This window comes from Clavelina lepadiformis, chromosome 1 (genome assembly GCF_947623445.1).
Source record: "Clavelina lepadiformis chromosome 1, kaClaLepa1.1, whole genome shotgun sequence".
NCBI lineage: Eukaryota > Metazoa > Chordata > Ascidiacea > Aplousobranchia > Clavelinidae > Clavelina > Clavelina lepadiformis.
In genome coordinates this window covers 25,770,689-25,787,778 of record NC_135240.1, presented here as the reverse complement: position 1 = coordinate 25,787,778, position 17,090 = coordinate 25,770,689, and the positions used below count along the sequence as shown (strand labels likewise).

The window sequence follows — 17,090 nt, the reverse complement described above, 5'->3', positions numbered from 1 at the left end:
TGTAACTAAACCGACGTAAACTCATTACATTGCTCAAAACTGTTCGAATACGAACAAACTTTGATTTTTTCACTGCTATCGCATGTGTTGTGGGATCTTTCCGCTGTGTGTATCTTTCATTTGATAACTTATATAGGCTCGATAGAAAAAATTTTCCACAATAGGCCTACTATTTTTGTTTTTAAGGTTTACATGTTTATAGATTACAGCTCAAACTACTAGATTTACTAAAACTTACAACCCCAAATCTGAAACGCAATTATACCACAACAAATGACACACCTATTAAGCTGTCTTGAGTGCTTTTAATTATAACTGTTTCTAAATACATCACGCTGATAGCTGATAGCTGATAGCTGATAGCTGATGCCTGCTGATGCCTTTCCAACAGGACCAACCTCTCAACTCAGCCCAATATGTCTTCACTTATTCGTTTTCATTTCGTTTCTCTCCAAATTTCTTTTATTCCCGCGTGGGCATAAGACTACGATTCTAGCACGTGCTTTACAGTACTTCTCGTTTCGAGGGTCAAGGGCCAGGTCACCCTTCAAAAACAATGTGTTTTACACAATGACTGAACCCCTTTAACTTAGTTTTCAGTGACGACTGAGCTTGCGTAACTGATTAATATCCCACTTAACGGCATTTGTCTGAGCGCTTTTGATTGGAAGCCACTGCCGGTTAACCACTTAAGAATCACCACGATTGAAGTTAAAAGCGCAAGTCTTCACCATAACTTAAGTTAATTTTTGGTCTTTAAAATGCTTAGAAAAGCAAATAAAGTCATCGACTCTTAACATAATATTCAGCCTCAAAGTGGCAGGATACCTTTATCATCAATAACGGGTTGGCTCGTTAACTGAGTTTCCTGGTTACTTTTCTACCAGAGCTTGCAACCTCGTTTGTTACCCTGGCGCCACGTGTTCTCTTCTCTACTGTATCAATGAATTCCTTCTGAAACGACGTCATTTGGTCAACTGCATGCTCGTTTTATTTTTTATTCCTTCCTCAGTTGTTGTCATATTTCTCTTATGGCTGGCCATGTATGCCATCTTTACTCTTAACTGCCCGTCAGCGGTGGTATAACTACTTCGTACATATCGAACAGGCAAATTTTTAAAACTTTTGTTCGACGTGACCATTTTCTTGCTCTCTTGCGCTACTTTTCACCACTTCACATTTTCGTTGCACTGTTACGTGGTTGGTTACAAGCTACGCGTTTTTACTTTGGATGATTTACTATATCGTTATAAAACATTTTAGCGAAAAGTTTATGGACAGGACAAAAACAGAGTTAAACACATTTTCTTCGTAGGCCTGAAAAAGCAAGCTTATGTTTGCAAAACCTCGTGCGGAAGAGTCAAAATTAAAGTTAACCTATATCTTTTTTATTTTATCACTATTAAAGTAACAGCACTTATACCCAACAATTACCAATCAATAATTTGTTATGCCCTCAGCGCGGAGACGACGAAAAAAGTCTGCTCTGGCTTCTATTAACATACGCTAATGAACGTGAAAAAGTAACAAAACCGACAAAGCTTAAAACGTGCATGAACATGTTAATGGTAATAAATTGTTGATAACAGCTAGCAGGGCCGTTGAACTCAAAATGATTTTTTGTTCAACGAATACCTAGTAAGATTAGACTAACTGATCACAGTAACACCAGAAAGAGAAAACAATGGAAGAACAACCTCATACTCTGGCAGGCTCTTATTAGAGCAAGTTTAATATTTATTAAAGCAAATACTGCAATCTCCTTTACTTATTGAACAAATGTACTACTAACGAATTCCCGCATCATCACATATGGACCAGTAACTTGGAACCCAAAAAATTTAACAACCAACTCCGCTTAACACAAATATCGTGAGAAAGAAGTATGATGTATAGGTACCACATTAAAGATTATTATATAACAATAACTTTTATGTGGACCTATCAATCAAACAGAGATAGCATTATAACTATTTAAAACCTTAAATGGAACTCGTAATTAATTTTAAATAAAGACAAAGAAAGATAAAACTTTGGTTGACAGGCACAACTACAACACAGCAGGGCAAGGCAAAAATAGAATAAAGTTCAAAAGATCACGTTGAAGCGGAAAAACCTGGAAAAGGAAAGAACTGGGCATGATTATTTGCTGACAATAACAACATTTTGGCGCAACAACAACAAGAATCAACAAGAAATTGGAAGCCATGTTCGCTGAAAGCGGGTTTGAAATACTTCTTCCACAAGTAGAATTTTTGCGGAATTTTTCCCTTTTCTAACAAAATCTTTCACATGCTACTTTCATGTTTAATCTTTGTTACTGTGAACTAACAGCCACTGCTGATCAAATAAATGATTGAAGTTTATGGTTTGCCTAGTTTGAAATAGACCAGACATTGTGCTACCGCATGACTTTATTTAAAAATGGTTCAACGTGGAAAGTGATTTGTTGTGAGAGAAGTTTAAGTGAACTTAGCTAATATGAAATAAACATTAGCTTCGGACACTCGTTCACGACATGACGCAAAACAAGTAAAACGTACACCAAAGTAATAAAACGTTTTACACAAAAATCATTTCACGGTAGCTTAAAATCTAAATGTTTTGCAATATAGAAAGTTGAACTATACTATATACATTCTATAGCGGACTCATTGATTACAAGACGTAAAAAATTATAAAATTGACTTTAGGTGATAATTGTTTATGGGCCTGGCAATATGTACAGCAGAAATAGAATTGGTATGACATTAGGCTACGGTTCTACATCATTGCAGTAGACTAGACATTTCGTTCAACATCCTCGATGGGTCATCTTTATAGTGCATTTCAAAAGTGTACCTCATTTCTGCTATGTGTATAGGCAAATTGCCCGGGATAGACTACGAGTGTTGAACAATGCACATTCACTTATTTACAACAATTGTTAAACAGCCGCAGCGTAGCTCGGAGGCTCCAGAGACTCAGAACTGTAAGAGGATTGCTCTCCAGCGCAGCAGGAGGTCAGTGGTTCGGAACCTCGTTCTTCCATCTCTATCACCTTCTTATTGGATTTATACTTGTACTCGATGTGAAGATCGCGAGGTCCCCAGTCCGGATCTGACTTCAAGAGCTCCTTTACCCTCTGAAGAAGAGAAGACTCGTTTTAGGAGATGTCCAGTAACAATTCTTACCAATTCATGGGGTTTTGAACTAGTAAGCGCAGGGTGATTTGTGCGTCATAGCGTGAAAAGCAAAACAGCCAATTTTAACCACTTAGAGTGCAATGTTAACCTGACGCTGGCCGATTCAATGCCTGAAAACTAAGGTCAAAACAGTTGCATTCAACCAGTGTCGGAGGGCTGGGTTGGCCGGCGTTAAGAATTAAGATTACCGGGGTTGACATGAACGATTCCCAAGACTACATTACGTCCTGCCAATATCATGATTTTGTTTAGATTGAGAATTCTCACCTCAAAAAATGTTCCCTTTGCTCTGGGATGCTTGAAAATTTGATACAAAGCCACACTGGGAATAGCGATGATGGAAGTGAAGGTAGAAAACCAACCGATAACTTCGGCCCAAGACGGATAACTATTGCCGTTGTATGTCACCGGGGAGTAGAAAGCGAGGTAAGCGATCAACAGAAACTGCAAATAGAAAACAAGGACGCTCAGTCAAAAGACAATTAATAATAAATTTATCCGTATCGCGTGTACAGGTTGTAAAGTTGTGAGACGGCAGGTTCGCTGTCTGCAGCACAAGCCAGTATTGGGCAAAATAGCCTTGATAAATTTAACATACACCAATAGGATACCATCAAATGCTTCTGGCACAATAATATAATAATAATAATAATAATAATATGAATATTATTAACTTCAACGCATAAATTATTTGGGGGTGTTTTGGGAGTAAAAATATTGTTTCCTTTTTAAGGCCGAAGGAGACATTTCAAGTTGTTGCTATGTTCTGGCATATGATATAACAAACTTTAAGAGCAGCTAGTCAAATTTACCCCGATACAGGTAGGAGTTATCACAAGCCACACGGCCTTCCACCACTGCCAGAGAAAGAGTCGTTTCCCGATCATGCACTCAATGTCGTAAATGAAGCGGTCAACACCTGATATAGAAATCACATAAAAGTAACCACTGACACAAGAAAATCCTGACTTTTATAAAATATTTTGTTTCTTGTTTTTTCTTTTTTTGTCAGCCGTCATATATTAAACTATAGTCTTTCTATATAACATACTGTAAAATGAGCTGACCAAAGAATCTTGAATAAAAATTTGGGTTAAGTTTATTTTAGAATAGAAAACAAGTTACCATAATTCCAGGACAGGCAACCGATCTCCAAAAAGGCCGCTATCATGAGGGGAAATCCCGAGGCGTACCAATCGACGAGTGTTAACCAATAAATGCCACTCTGTGACAGAAAACCTCTTCTTTAATGCACAGAGTCAAAAGACATTGATATTATAATAAACCCACCATACCTCAGTAACCATGGGAAGAGCAAGGATGAATTGAACCACGCAGAGACCGGCCAAAAACTTGACACGATTTTTACGGAACCAGGACACTTCATCAAAAAGACCAGCAACAACTGCTTCAATCATTCCAAACTTAATAAGAACAATAAGTTGGTTAATTTAGTGTCCTGCGAACCCTGTGCCAGCAAATAAAAAAGAAATTAGCGGATAGAAGAAATGTAGTTAAGGTATTACTAGAAATGGAAAAATTGGAAAGTGAACGCATCCAAAACGGATGTAAACCAAAATGCGAATTGCCGTCTGACTATTCCATGTGATTCTACCTAGACCAACCTTCATTAAATTACAAATCGTAACCAACACCGATCAAAACGTTCCTTTTGAAAAAAGGTAATTAAGTCCAAATCCAAAGTTAACATAAAAAGATAAAAAATTAACTGAATAGTAGGCTATAGCGATGGGTAAACAATTAACTACAGTGGAGTGCAACCAGACCATCCGTATTGGCTCTCAATGAATCTAATGAAAGTTCAGCTAGTCTATGCCACACGATGCCAGTCAGTCATATAGCAAGCAATTCGCAGACGAAAAGGTCGCCCAAACTAATGCATGCCTTTGTTTTTCTTCGTCAATAATGTTTGAATACAGTGGTACAATAAGCAAGCAACTTTGCTAATGTTATTCAATTAAAATGTGGAGAATGACCAATTGAAATTTTCTGTATGATTTCATGACATGCTTTTTTTATGCTGCGTAATAAGAATGACATTTTATAACATGGCAAATGAAGAAGGCAATGATAAAATTCAGGCTGTATGTATTTCATGGTTTATACTATGACTCTATGAGAGAAAAAATACTGTATATTCCAAAAGGCCGGGCTTGCCTTTATAAAGAGAAAACTGGAAAACCCGACCTACAAAGAAGAGTAACAAAACGATGAACCAAAATAAACCCACCACTTGAGAAGGTTTTTAAAAAAAGCTTTTAAATAGATGGTTTGTAAAATGAGTTGGAACAAGTTTTGGATGCAGTACATCGGTTTTTTTCTCTTAAAAACATGTTTTGCAAAAATGTAACGTATTGTTTGACTCACAAGGCCAAACGTATAAGTTTCTGTTGGCGTGGTCCTATGTCAAAACATATTTTAGCTCTTAATTTTCCAAAAAAACAATTCACTAAGTGCTAAATAGGGCTGGTAAAATGTGCAGTGACCTGGCGTTGCAGAAGCCACGCCAACTAGGGACAAGATAAAAACATTACAGAGATTAACAGAAGCAGCCAAAAGAAGCAACGAAATACAAGTTCATTAATATACTGATTCCGATGATTACCAGCAATACGGGCGGGGGGGCAGGCTGAAAGTCGGGGAACCACCTCTTTCATCGTTGTTGCCCTGGGCCTGCCCCTAACGGACACAATGCAGAAAGGAAATCTCAGGTTAGTTTCACTTATACAAGATCCACTCTATCACATTCATCCAGCTACATATACGTCACAATACTCGGAGGAACTAGTATGACCCCGAAGATATTTTAACCCTAATTGTACCGGAGGGGCTCTTAAACCACATTTGGTGGAGTTAGCTAACATGCAAATTAAACCATGCTTTACTTATAAAGCAAATTAGGGAGTTTTCAATAAATAACTAAGGTGCAAAGATAAGGCTACTAGTGGTTCTTCACAGACATACTGTTATTGTATAAGGTAAATGATGAATTTATTACGGATGAACACTTTTATTTGGCATGAAACAACTGTCGAACTATGGCAGGCATCGTAAACTCATGCATTCAGAATCGCACGCACAGTAACCACACCATTTTTTTTTTATAAAGTACGGTAACGAAAAACGAAAGTAAAACAGGTAAACATAAAAATAATATTCAAGTTCAAGCCTGTAAGAGAGAAGATAGCGGTTATCATTTTAGTTACTATTTAGGGAAATTCCCTTCGTTACATCAACAAGATAAAAATTTTGAATATAATTGAAAAAAGGCGGAAAGGCATGAACCAATCAGAGGAAAGAAAACCAAAAACCACCCGCTCCGTAATGCAAGTTTAATTTATGATTAAGTTGGTTGAATTCATCACAAAACCAAAGCATCAATAGGCAGAGTGTGGTATTTGAGTTTCTTACCGCCCATGAGGTCATGACAGGAAAGGAAGTTTGTGATTGAGATCGTATCAAAAACGACGTCATAGGTCACTTTTGTTGAATCAAACGTTTTACTTATATTTATAAACCAAGTGTTTAAATCAAATGTTTTACGTCAAAAAAAGAAAAAGAAGAATCGACTTCGATCAAACAAAAGAATTTAATTAGGTCAGTTACAATATAGAAGTAAGTTTTGACTTCATTTCAGGATTTCTTATCAGTGCTTGTCAATTGCAGTAATTTTTATTGGAAAATTTCTGTCATAAATTTTGTTGTAAAAATCGGGGCAATCACAAAGTCCCTTTCCAAGTAATGACTTAAAAAAATACAATAAAAATATAGGCAATAAAAGTTCTTAAAAAGAATTAATAAACTATAAAAATCCACATACCTGTTGGAATTCTATAAAAGCTTAACATAGATAAAAAGTAATTGGTGGTTAGTGGAGGCCGGAACGTTGGTCTTGTACAGTCAATTTGCTCTGGTTTTAAAGCCAGTGTGTGTAGATTTTGAAAGTTGAGAAAATTATTGAAGAAGTTAACTCATCATTAATTGGCTATTCTAGTTTATAAAATATCGCTTCCACTTATACGCAGTATGCACTATTTCACAATTTTTTTACTAGATTTTGGGCATACAAACACTTTTAATCCAATATCGCTCACAAATTTATAATTTTTCTAGTGGCGAAAATACTGGTTTTACGGTTGAAGTTATTTGAGTTTGATAACTCTTCTAAGCGATTTTTTTAAAGATGTTTAGGTCTTTTGATTATTTCATTATTTTATTTCACTTCATTTGTCAAAAATGTCAAAACTTAAAGTATTATGGAAGCGATTATGAACAGAATTTTAAAAGTTTATTAAATGAAATACAAAATATACATTTGTGAATATCGCCATGTACAGGTATTTATATCATTGCAACGATTAAAAGAATTCAAACCCTCAAGATCACATGAAGTTTGTTATTATAACACTTGGTAAGCTTTTGGGCTACAAAACTCAGTTGTTGTTCGTTCGTTATCCACAAAACACCGTTGAAGAATTAAAATCGTCAACACGAAACCGTGTTCCAGCCTCCGGACTTCAGGGCCAAAACTTTACAACAAAGGATGTTACCTGACTATCCAAGCCAAGATTCAGGAGCATGAAAAAGAAAAGGAACGCCCACACGGGGGCAGCAGGGAGGTTGGCGACTGCAGCTGGATAGGCGACGAAGGCAAGACCAGCGCCTATAAACGCGATAATTTAATCGATAATAATAGTCGTTAAAGAGGACATCGATAAATAACTCTTACCTTGATCAACGACATCTTCGATTTCACGACCGGTTTGGTGAGCCAGAGATCCAAGCACTGAGAAGACGACAAAACCAGCAAGAACACTCGTGCAGCAGTTTATTGCGCAAATCGAAATTGCATCTCTGTTCAACAATATGCAAACGCTAGCAATCGGGTTCGATTCTGACCGAAAGCACTTATGTTTGTAATGAGTGATTTCAACGACGCTTTACTAATAGTTCTTGATAACTAACGCAATCAAACCATATACCTGTACACGTTGTTGTGGAATTTGTTTAAAGATGAAAAGGAAAGCAGAACACCCCAGGCCGCACCCAGAGAGTAGAAGATTTGAACTGCGGCGTCCGACCAAACCTGCAAAAACAAGCAACAAACACGAAAATAAGCAAAGGTCATGCGATGATGTCATATTGCTCTGGTGTAAAGATTTTGCAGCCTAAAGTATTTTTTTTTCGATGCACAGCAACGAGTATAGCAATTAACCTTAACATATACGTTATGAGAAATACTAGCAATAATATCATTAAAACTAGTAGGACAGGTTGTTTAATGGTGTTCTGCTGTTAACATTGAAAACATCCGCGAAGGTCGGATGGAACAAAAAACAGGAAATTCTGGCAATCAATTATTTCAGCAACTCGACAAACGACTGCCCGTCCGCAACCTAAGAACGTTTTTTCCATGACATGTTGACTTTCCTGAACAGCTCATTTCACCCCGTACCAATGTGACCCCACGAGCAGTGTTCAAACATTAATACGTCAACTTAGCACTGCGAAAAAAGTCCAAAGTTTAAACAAACTGTTCAAGTCCTGTCTAAAGCTATAACCAATGATCATTGATTGCGTAAACGCCCACATTGAAATGATTGTAACTGAAGGAAAACAAGCTTGTTTGCTCAAGTTACATAGTAAGCTCACAACAAACTGGTGCTATGACGTAGAAACAATTGCGGAATGTTGATATGTACTTAAGCAACACGTGGTTCAACTTTTCGTGACTTTTTGAGATTACTGTTATGATAATATAGCCTTGTTATGTTAAGCCCACTTGCAACACATCCAAGAGTATAATGAGTGCCCGACTGCACTGGGTAACGGTGACTGAAACGGTAACTAACCAACTCACCACAGCAAACAAAAACGACTTTGAAAAGCAGGTGCTAAAGTCGTGTGTTTTTGCCAAGTCCATTTTGATAAGGTTTTTCGTATTCTCATCAGCACATGGTTTTGGTAAACATTGATCTCAGACATGAATAACAAATTCTATCACGTTCATAAGCGCCTGGCTGGAATATTATTTTGGGCGTCTCTTTAGCCATCGCACCTAATCGATTGTTTTTTAAAGACTTTAGCTGTCGCATTTAGTAGCCTAGCGCTAATCCACTGTTAGCATTTGTAACGCCACCATATTACTCAATCGGCAGTTAATATTCATAATCTTGGATTGCATATGCAGCAACAAAAAACGTTACACGACAACAAACCGCTTTTATAGGTTGTCCATGAAAGATAGAAAGATCAAGACACAAACACACTGCCAGGGCATATGCCAGATGGCGAAACTTCCGTTTGTATGCGTTAAGCCGCGTTAGCCCAGTTTCCACATGGCATCTGTTACACAATCGTTCGTGTGTGTAAACTAAGTCAACAAGCTGTAATACGATAAGCCATATCCTACGCCGCTTGTAGCATTTTGCACTAACAGTTAATTAAGACTACGAATTTAAAAGAGAAAAGATAAGAGATGTGTAGCCTGAATACAAAATTTCTGTAACATCTCAGCCTGTGCTTCAACAAATATTTATGTGTGAATCTCAAATAATCCCCTATGTTACAAGCAGAAGTGCAGTAAACATAAACCAATCAAGCGGAACGCAGTACAATGGAAGTTACAAGAAATACGATACCAGATATGGGCAATAAATTAAATAGTTCACAATGATTTATCCACTTGGTCGTTTGTCTTTCTTAGAACCGCAAAAAATGCCGCAGCTTATTTTGATTTATTTGAAAACACAACTTGACAAAACAAAAGCCGTTTAGCCTTTTTATGACTAACAAAAACGTTAATGAGAATAATTGTTTCAAAAAAGTGATCCACCAACTGTTACACAATAGGAATGGTATTTACAACGACCATTGGGCGGAGACTTCTTTGTAAGCAGCTAGTGCGATCGATTGACCTGGGCATGAGTTTGCGTTTACAAACGAAATCATCCGAAAAAAAACTGCGAGTTTATTTTTTGAAAGACCAACAATAAAAGTTTCAGCTGTCAAAATGTAAACATTTGTCTATGACGCATCTGCAAAGTTCTGTGACGTAATTCGTATGTTATTACGAAGTAGCAATATAACCGGCGCTATCTGCTTAACAGATGTGAATAACCTCGCGAAACTTTTGTGGTTAAAAAGATTTCCTCCTAAAAACAACACAATAATCTTACCGAAATGTCCTGGAGCTTGGTGACGTTGGGCGTGATGTAATAAGCGATCCCCTTCGCGGCTCCCTCCTCCATGGCTCCACGGATGAGGAGAATGAAGAGCACGACGTAGGGAAAGGTCGCTGTGAAGTAGACGACCTGGAGGAAAAATTAAGATGAAGATGAAAAAATGAAGTCGTGGGTTCCCGTAGAATATGATGACATAATATTGACGTAATTATCAGTCGTTATGACGTAATCATAGTCAGAGCTCTGTTTAATGAATTGCGTTTGCAAAGGTCGGTGGTTTATGACAATATAGATCGATTGCATGAAACGGAATCTTTTCTCTTGTTGGATTCGCACAACCAACGACAAAAGCTATTTCACACAGGAAACGCATAAAGTGTTACAGTTATGACAAATCCTGGGTATCAATGAATACAAAGCTCAATTTTATGCATCGATGTATGTTGTAGTGAGCTGTGTTGTGCCGTCTCTTACGCAAAATGTTACAGTATTTTGAAACGATGCAAGTTGAATCTTGTTACCGGAAAACACGTTTACAGGAATTCAAAGCTTAAATTTCATTTTAGCTACAGTAAGCTGTAATTTTCCATTGACTAGCACAACTGTATAATTGGACGTCCAGGCGTCTAAAGCAATCGATAAATCTCCCTATCGACAGAAATGAGAAACACAGTGTTGGCCACTTGGGTAAACCACGATAAAACTTTGTGTTGCGATAACGGCTAGTTTCCAAGAAAACTAATCTCCAACTTATCAACTGCCCGAAGTTTTCACTTGAAGGCTTTTTCGCACAAGCTAAGCCCAAAGTTCCACTAACGGGAGACTTAGATTGCAACTGATACCGCATTATAAGCCGAAACGGTTATCTACCAACCTTTCCCGACCACTTCACACCCTTGAACAAGCACACAAAGACCAGGACCCAGGCCAGAGCGAGAAAGCCCACCAGTTCCCACTGGATTCCACCGGTTACAGCGATGCTTTCCGTTACGCGAAGAACTTTACGGCTGAAATGGCATAAAACACGATGAGCTAGGATTAACACTCAACTTCAACACGTAGTTTAGCATGGGGTCTCGTTCTGACATCAACAATAGATTGGCATAGTCAGAGCAATAACTCAACATTGTCTAGATAATTCTATCAAGAAAATAAGGTAATGCATATTGGCCAAAGTTAACTAAAAAAATGCTGGTACTATTTCATCTGATGTTTTAGTATATGTATTAACTCAATATGTATATGATTTCAATCCACTTATGACCTAAGTGTACTAATATTGGCACCATATCGCATAACCTTGGATTTTGCAATGACGTAATTAACACGCTATTCCTACAAACGACATCGTCACACTCCTTGAAGACACATAGATGGTCCAAAGATAAGTGACAAGTTAAAGATAAGATAAGGTGGCGCCATACCTGAAGTATTCCTGGGAGGCGGTGGAAAAAGTTATGCAGCTTCCATTGACTTCTGTCTCGTTCGCCCAATCGTCCTTGCCCATGTATCCTACGTCGTTGAGGTTTGTGGCATTGACGAAGGTCATGCCACTGGCATCGAACCAGCCCGCCCCCGCTTTGCATTTCACCCCGGTCCATTCGGGCGGTGAAGTGACGTTGGCGTCTGTAACGTAAAGGGTCATTCTTTGCAAACAAAGCAATGTTCTTCATAGTAAAAATTGGTCATTTTCTGCTGATAAAAACAATGTTTATGATAGCTGTATATAGTTATTCATTTCATTTGACCCACAATATTCTATCAATGCAATAATGAAATTAACAATTTTCATTACTTAACAATCCGGTTTTAAGCCCAACCAGTCTAATAACTATTCGACAAACAATTAGCATTTACTTTGCACTTTGTCCCTGCAGAATTCCGTGTTCCATACATTGCCACAAGTCGACCAGGGCAAAACAGACGTGAAAGAATTGAAGATAAAATGCAAACTGTAGGCGATTATGACGTTGTAGTAGATGCACACGATGAAAGAAATCATCATCATGCAGTATCCGACACCTGGTAAAGTAAAGAATAAATCATAGCGTCCGCAAAGTTACGCATGAAGAAATATTGGGGTGTGTCTTTTCTGTTCACTTCTGGCTATAAACGACTCTCGGCAAAAACGAGTTTAACGTGGGAGCAACAAACAAGAATCAACTGTTTTGTCGTCTTTTGTTGCAACTGGATAGATCAGGATCTGGATGGTACTAGGAACCAAAATCCAACTGCAACTACCCGAAACCGGTTTGAAGTGGAAAAGAACAAAGATGTTTTTAGCTGTAAAATATTATTGTTTACCTTTAAAAAGTGGAGCGACCTTCCAAATGGCGACAGGACCCAGTGCACCAAATTGACCGAAGCTGAGCTCCAAAAAGAACAAAGGAATGCCGCAGATGATTAAAAAGATAAAATAAGGCACGAGGAAAGCGCCTGTGACAACAAAGACATTTATGATCTCAATCGAAGGCAAACATCTGCCAAAAGGTCTTTCAAATTTTTGTAACAAACAAAGAGGACTTTATAACAAATTGGACTTTATTGGTATTAATTTATGAGAAATATTTAAACTGAAAATCTACGAGTCACTTGAGTTTTGTAGCTAGTTCTAAGGTAAACGGGTGGTAAGGTAATCGAAGGCGGGGCGAGCTCTCATTGGTCCAACCAATACCAACAAAATTTGCAAGTGATTTCATTGGACGTTTTGGCTCCTTGTAAATATTTCGCTCAGCGTATTAATACGCTTTTTATAAACCTATTACTTTTTAATATATTTGTGCGAGGTTTTAAGATGCTACAATGTCGTCGCATGTCGAACACATTATTTATAAAACTTACGCATTAAACACTGAAATCGGTTTTACCAATTTCATCTTTTTAGTAGTTTATAATATTGTATACAGAAACGTTTTCACGTGTTGATTTGGTGACAACTATTTAACTGCCGTTTCATTGCATGGCTTAATTACTGTACAAAGAATTGGATTGTGATTCTGGGGAAATGCTTAAGACCCGATATCGAAGAATTAAAAACGCGACAACCATCGAATTGATGGAGAGATCGGGAGTTGCCCCTCAGCGGAAATTTACAAGAAGGTGAATCAGCTCTGTTCAAACAAACCGCAGCACCCCTGAGATGCTGTCCTTGGTTTTGGAAAGTTTTCGAAATATCTTCTCACCTCCTCCGTTCTTATAACAGAGATAAGGAAATCTCCAAATATTGCCGAGGCCGACCGCATATCCAATACAAGAGAGCAAAAAGTCCAGTTTCTTGTCCCAAGTCTCTCTGCCTTCCCCCTGAACAAACAATCATAAAAAGGCCCATTAAAGAAATACCGTTAAATTTTCCCTTATCTGTAATCATTCGTTTGGTTTTGTTTGGATAAAGACGTAGTTAAAAGAAAATAGCAGCGTAGATGAGAGAAATATCTGTTGATTCCGGTTTCATTCGCAGCTGAAACTGACTGGAAACTGGATTTCCGTTCAACAAACATGAGCAGACATTTGTTGCAATGAGCGAACTGGAAAGTAAAGCTGAGAGCAAATTGAAACCGACTTCTTTCTTACCTCCGGATTATTCTTCTCCATCAAGGTGTCGGAAGACATTTCATCCTTTTCTTTCAAGCCGACCTGAACCAAGATAAAAAGTCTTCGGTTAGTTTTCAAAATTTGGACGCTTTTTAAAAATATCGTTGATCGCTAAGAGATCTTTCGATGCCCCCCCCCCCCCGACCTCACATGCCACTCAGTTTGCATTCATTTTGCAAACGATAAATCACTTATCTTTGGAAAAACGACAACCGATGGCACTGTAAACAATTTCTGAGAAAAAATATCCACCCCAGCATGTTATAATATCCAAAACGACTTTAGTCTTTCTGCAATTGCTTAATGCGTAACTAGACATGAAGGTGGATAATGATAATATGCAACATGTTTTTGTTGTATCGGTGGCTCAGACTTTTGCCAGCAATTGCAATAGTGTCCCCCTCTGTTAATACGTCAGTCAAAACGTTAACATACAAGAAAAATTGCATGGGTAGTGATGGCGTTCTTATTAAAAGATTTTTCGCCCGCTGGGTTCATGCAAAAGAGGTAATGAGATTAGGCGGAGGTTTTTTGAAATCTCCGTGGTCCATAGAAATCAATAAAAACAAATATTATTGCGATCTCAGGTGACTCTGTCTACCATACACGAGCGCTCAATGAAGTACTGCTGGCGAAACGGAGAGAAATTCACTGGCAAAATAAAATAATTGAGTCTAGAACGAATCGGAACAAACAATTAAAGAACTAAAGGCGCTTCAAAACACACATAACTAACTCTCAGGAGAAGACCTACGTGTTATTCAAACGACTTATTTGGTGAGCGAAAGTCGATATTTTCGCAGCAATCAAATCGCAGTTATTGATCGCTTGAGAATTGTTGTAGTGAAAATCTATTTGGTTCTGGAGCCGTTGAAATAAGGCAGCGAACCATGAAATAAATAGAGTTCGAACGAGTTCGGGTTTGCCTGCAATGAGAAGTTTCCAGAACTCTTATCGAAAAAATGAAACCCTTGTGTTATGAAGTGTATAGGCTACATTGCTGAACGCTGCGCGTCAACTACGGCGGAAAAAGAAGAGTATGCATAACGGCAAACGGCGTGTATTTCAAGAGAAAGCTTAGAGGGTCAGCCCGAAATACCTGTCAGCGATCACACAAAGAAAAACAACCCTGGAATGAAAATATGATGTTTATGTTTATATAACCTCTGGTCAACTTTTGGTCCCAAAATTAATGCATTTCCTGCACTGAAGAACGACCAATAGTTTTCAGAACAAAATTGAAAAATACTTGTCTAATATTTGGCGGTAAGCCGCCAGTAACATTACAGAAAAAGAAAATATACAGTTGATTGTTAAACATAAGGAATAAAAATACTGACTTTTATATAATGAATCATGGGCGAATTTTACATACAACTCGTAAAGGTCAATTGTGATTAATTTGTACAGTAACGTGAACTTACTATCCAGCACCATGATTAAAGGCTGCAAGTTCGTCCAGCAAAACTAAATAATATCAACAGGCCATCAAGACAAACGAACAGGCACGTTGAAAATTCAAGTAGTCACTTAAATATCTCCACAGATACTTGCCACGGCAAAATATACACAAGCGCCTATTTAAAGTGGCTTAAACCTAACGCCGCTATGTTCAATGTATTTTATTCTTTTTAAAAAGAGGCAGAGGACTTTTCGGCATTTCGAAGTAAACAAAAAACATAACACATTATAACGGTCGTGCTTAGTTTATCTTGAACTGCACGTCATAGCAAATATCTCTTGTCAACTCCTTCTTGGGAAAAAAGACACGAAAATGTTGGCATGGGGAAAACTGACAACAGCCGGTAACTCCTGTCCATACGGAGATGCGTAGATCTTTATTCTCATATTGAGGAATCTTTGCACAACTTACTCTTAGCGATGGTTACTCGTTGCTCGAGCTTTTATTGTTGAGCTAGTCCTACATTTTCCGATTGATATATTGTTTGTTTGAAATAATGGAGTGTGCTATGGCTGACGAGATCGGTCAATATTACGCCGTGTAGTGTTAACACTTTGTCCACGTGTGCAATTATTTTCGTCGTACAAATAACTTGACACATTGCACATATCTGCGAAAGCAAACTTACTTATCACTCTGTACTGCACTTCAAATTTGCAAAGGAATTTAAACTTATGCTCACAAGCTGTTATCGAGAACGGAAGTGGTGGATAAGAATATTTCCGGTTCAACCAACAAGTTGGTCGTGATCGTCGGCTTTACTTTAATGGACAATAAACAAGGCTATAACGCTGACAGTTTGTAAGCTTTCCCAACAAACCGATTTGACAACTATTTGGCGTTCGCTCCGCACTCTGTACAAGTGCGCGCTGTTAATCATTTTCAGAAAAGGTCAAACCGTTGTTCATGAAGCGAGTGATGAAACACGCAACACAACACGTGTCGTTTTTCGCGCTCTTGTGGAAAACCTGAAATTTTCCACAAAAACGCGGGTACTGTTTACGAATGTTACAGCTTAGCTTGCTATCGACGCACTGAATCGTAAGTATTTCTTTAGGTTAGCTCGCTTTGATTTATAAATAACAGCAGGTTTTCGAAAAACAAACTTAAACAATTACAAACGATAGTGAATTAAATTCCTTTGATAATTTTGTTTAAAATTTATTTTAAATGGAATTTAATAAAATCATAATTTTAAACAGATTATTCTCCTCAATGCGCTGAGAATGAGAATGAGAATGATTTTTTAGTACATATCAAAAGCAAATATCTTACCTTTTTAGCTTCACTTTTTGGCATTTTTAAGCTTAACCACACAATATTACAAGTAATAAGCAAATCTAGAACTGTAAAGTAATATATCACATTAAAGCATGAATATACTCTTCAGCGTTGTACGTTTAAATTACATTTTAAATCCAGTTGGAAACAACTACAGCCAAAAATGTTCTCATGTTGTTGGCCGCATTCTGTAAGTGGCACTTCCAGCCCTTTAGCTCGCAGACAAATATGGCACCGGCGGGATATGCAAACACATTCAGTTTTTCTTTTTTCTGGTTTTGTCCTCTCTTACGAACCTTTCGCATTGCCTCTATCGCTCTTCTACTAGCATTAACAGTTTACATTTATTGTCTTACACCTCGGCCT

At 37.8% G+C, this 17,090-nt stretch overlaps 1 protein-coding gene across 1 annotated transcript; it reads right to left on the bottom strand.

Annotated features, from left to right (window-relative positions):
• Window positions 1-2,396: 2,396 nt before the first annotated feature.
• On the bottom strand, window positions 2,397-16,809 carry LOC143444313 (sodium- and chloride-dependent neutral and basic amino acid transporter B(0+)-like). The gene is made up of 16 exons (XM_076943506.1): window positions 16,719-16,809; window positions 13,961-14,023; window positions 13,573-13,690; window positions 12,695-12,826; window positions 12,248-12,412; window positions 11,815-12,016; window positions 11,265-11,397; window positions 10,385-10,519; window positions 8,189-8,292; window positions 7,936-8,060; window positions 7,757-7,869; window positions 4,481-4,609; window positions 4,311-4,410; window positions 3,998-4,104; window positions 3,453-3,629; window positions 2,397-3,124 (listed from the first exon to the last, which is right to left on the bottom strand). The coding sequence occupies exons 1-16, from the start codon at window positions 16,740-16,742 to the stop codon at window positions 2,927-2,929; spliced, it is 2,025 nt and encodes a 674-aa protein (XP_076799621.1). The 5' UTR covers window positions 16,743-16,809; the 3' UTR covers window positions 2,397-2,926.
• Between the last annotated feature and the right edge of the window lie 281 nt (window positions 16,810-17,090).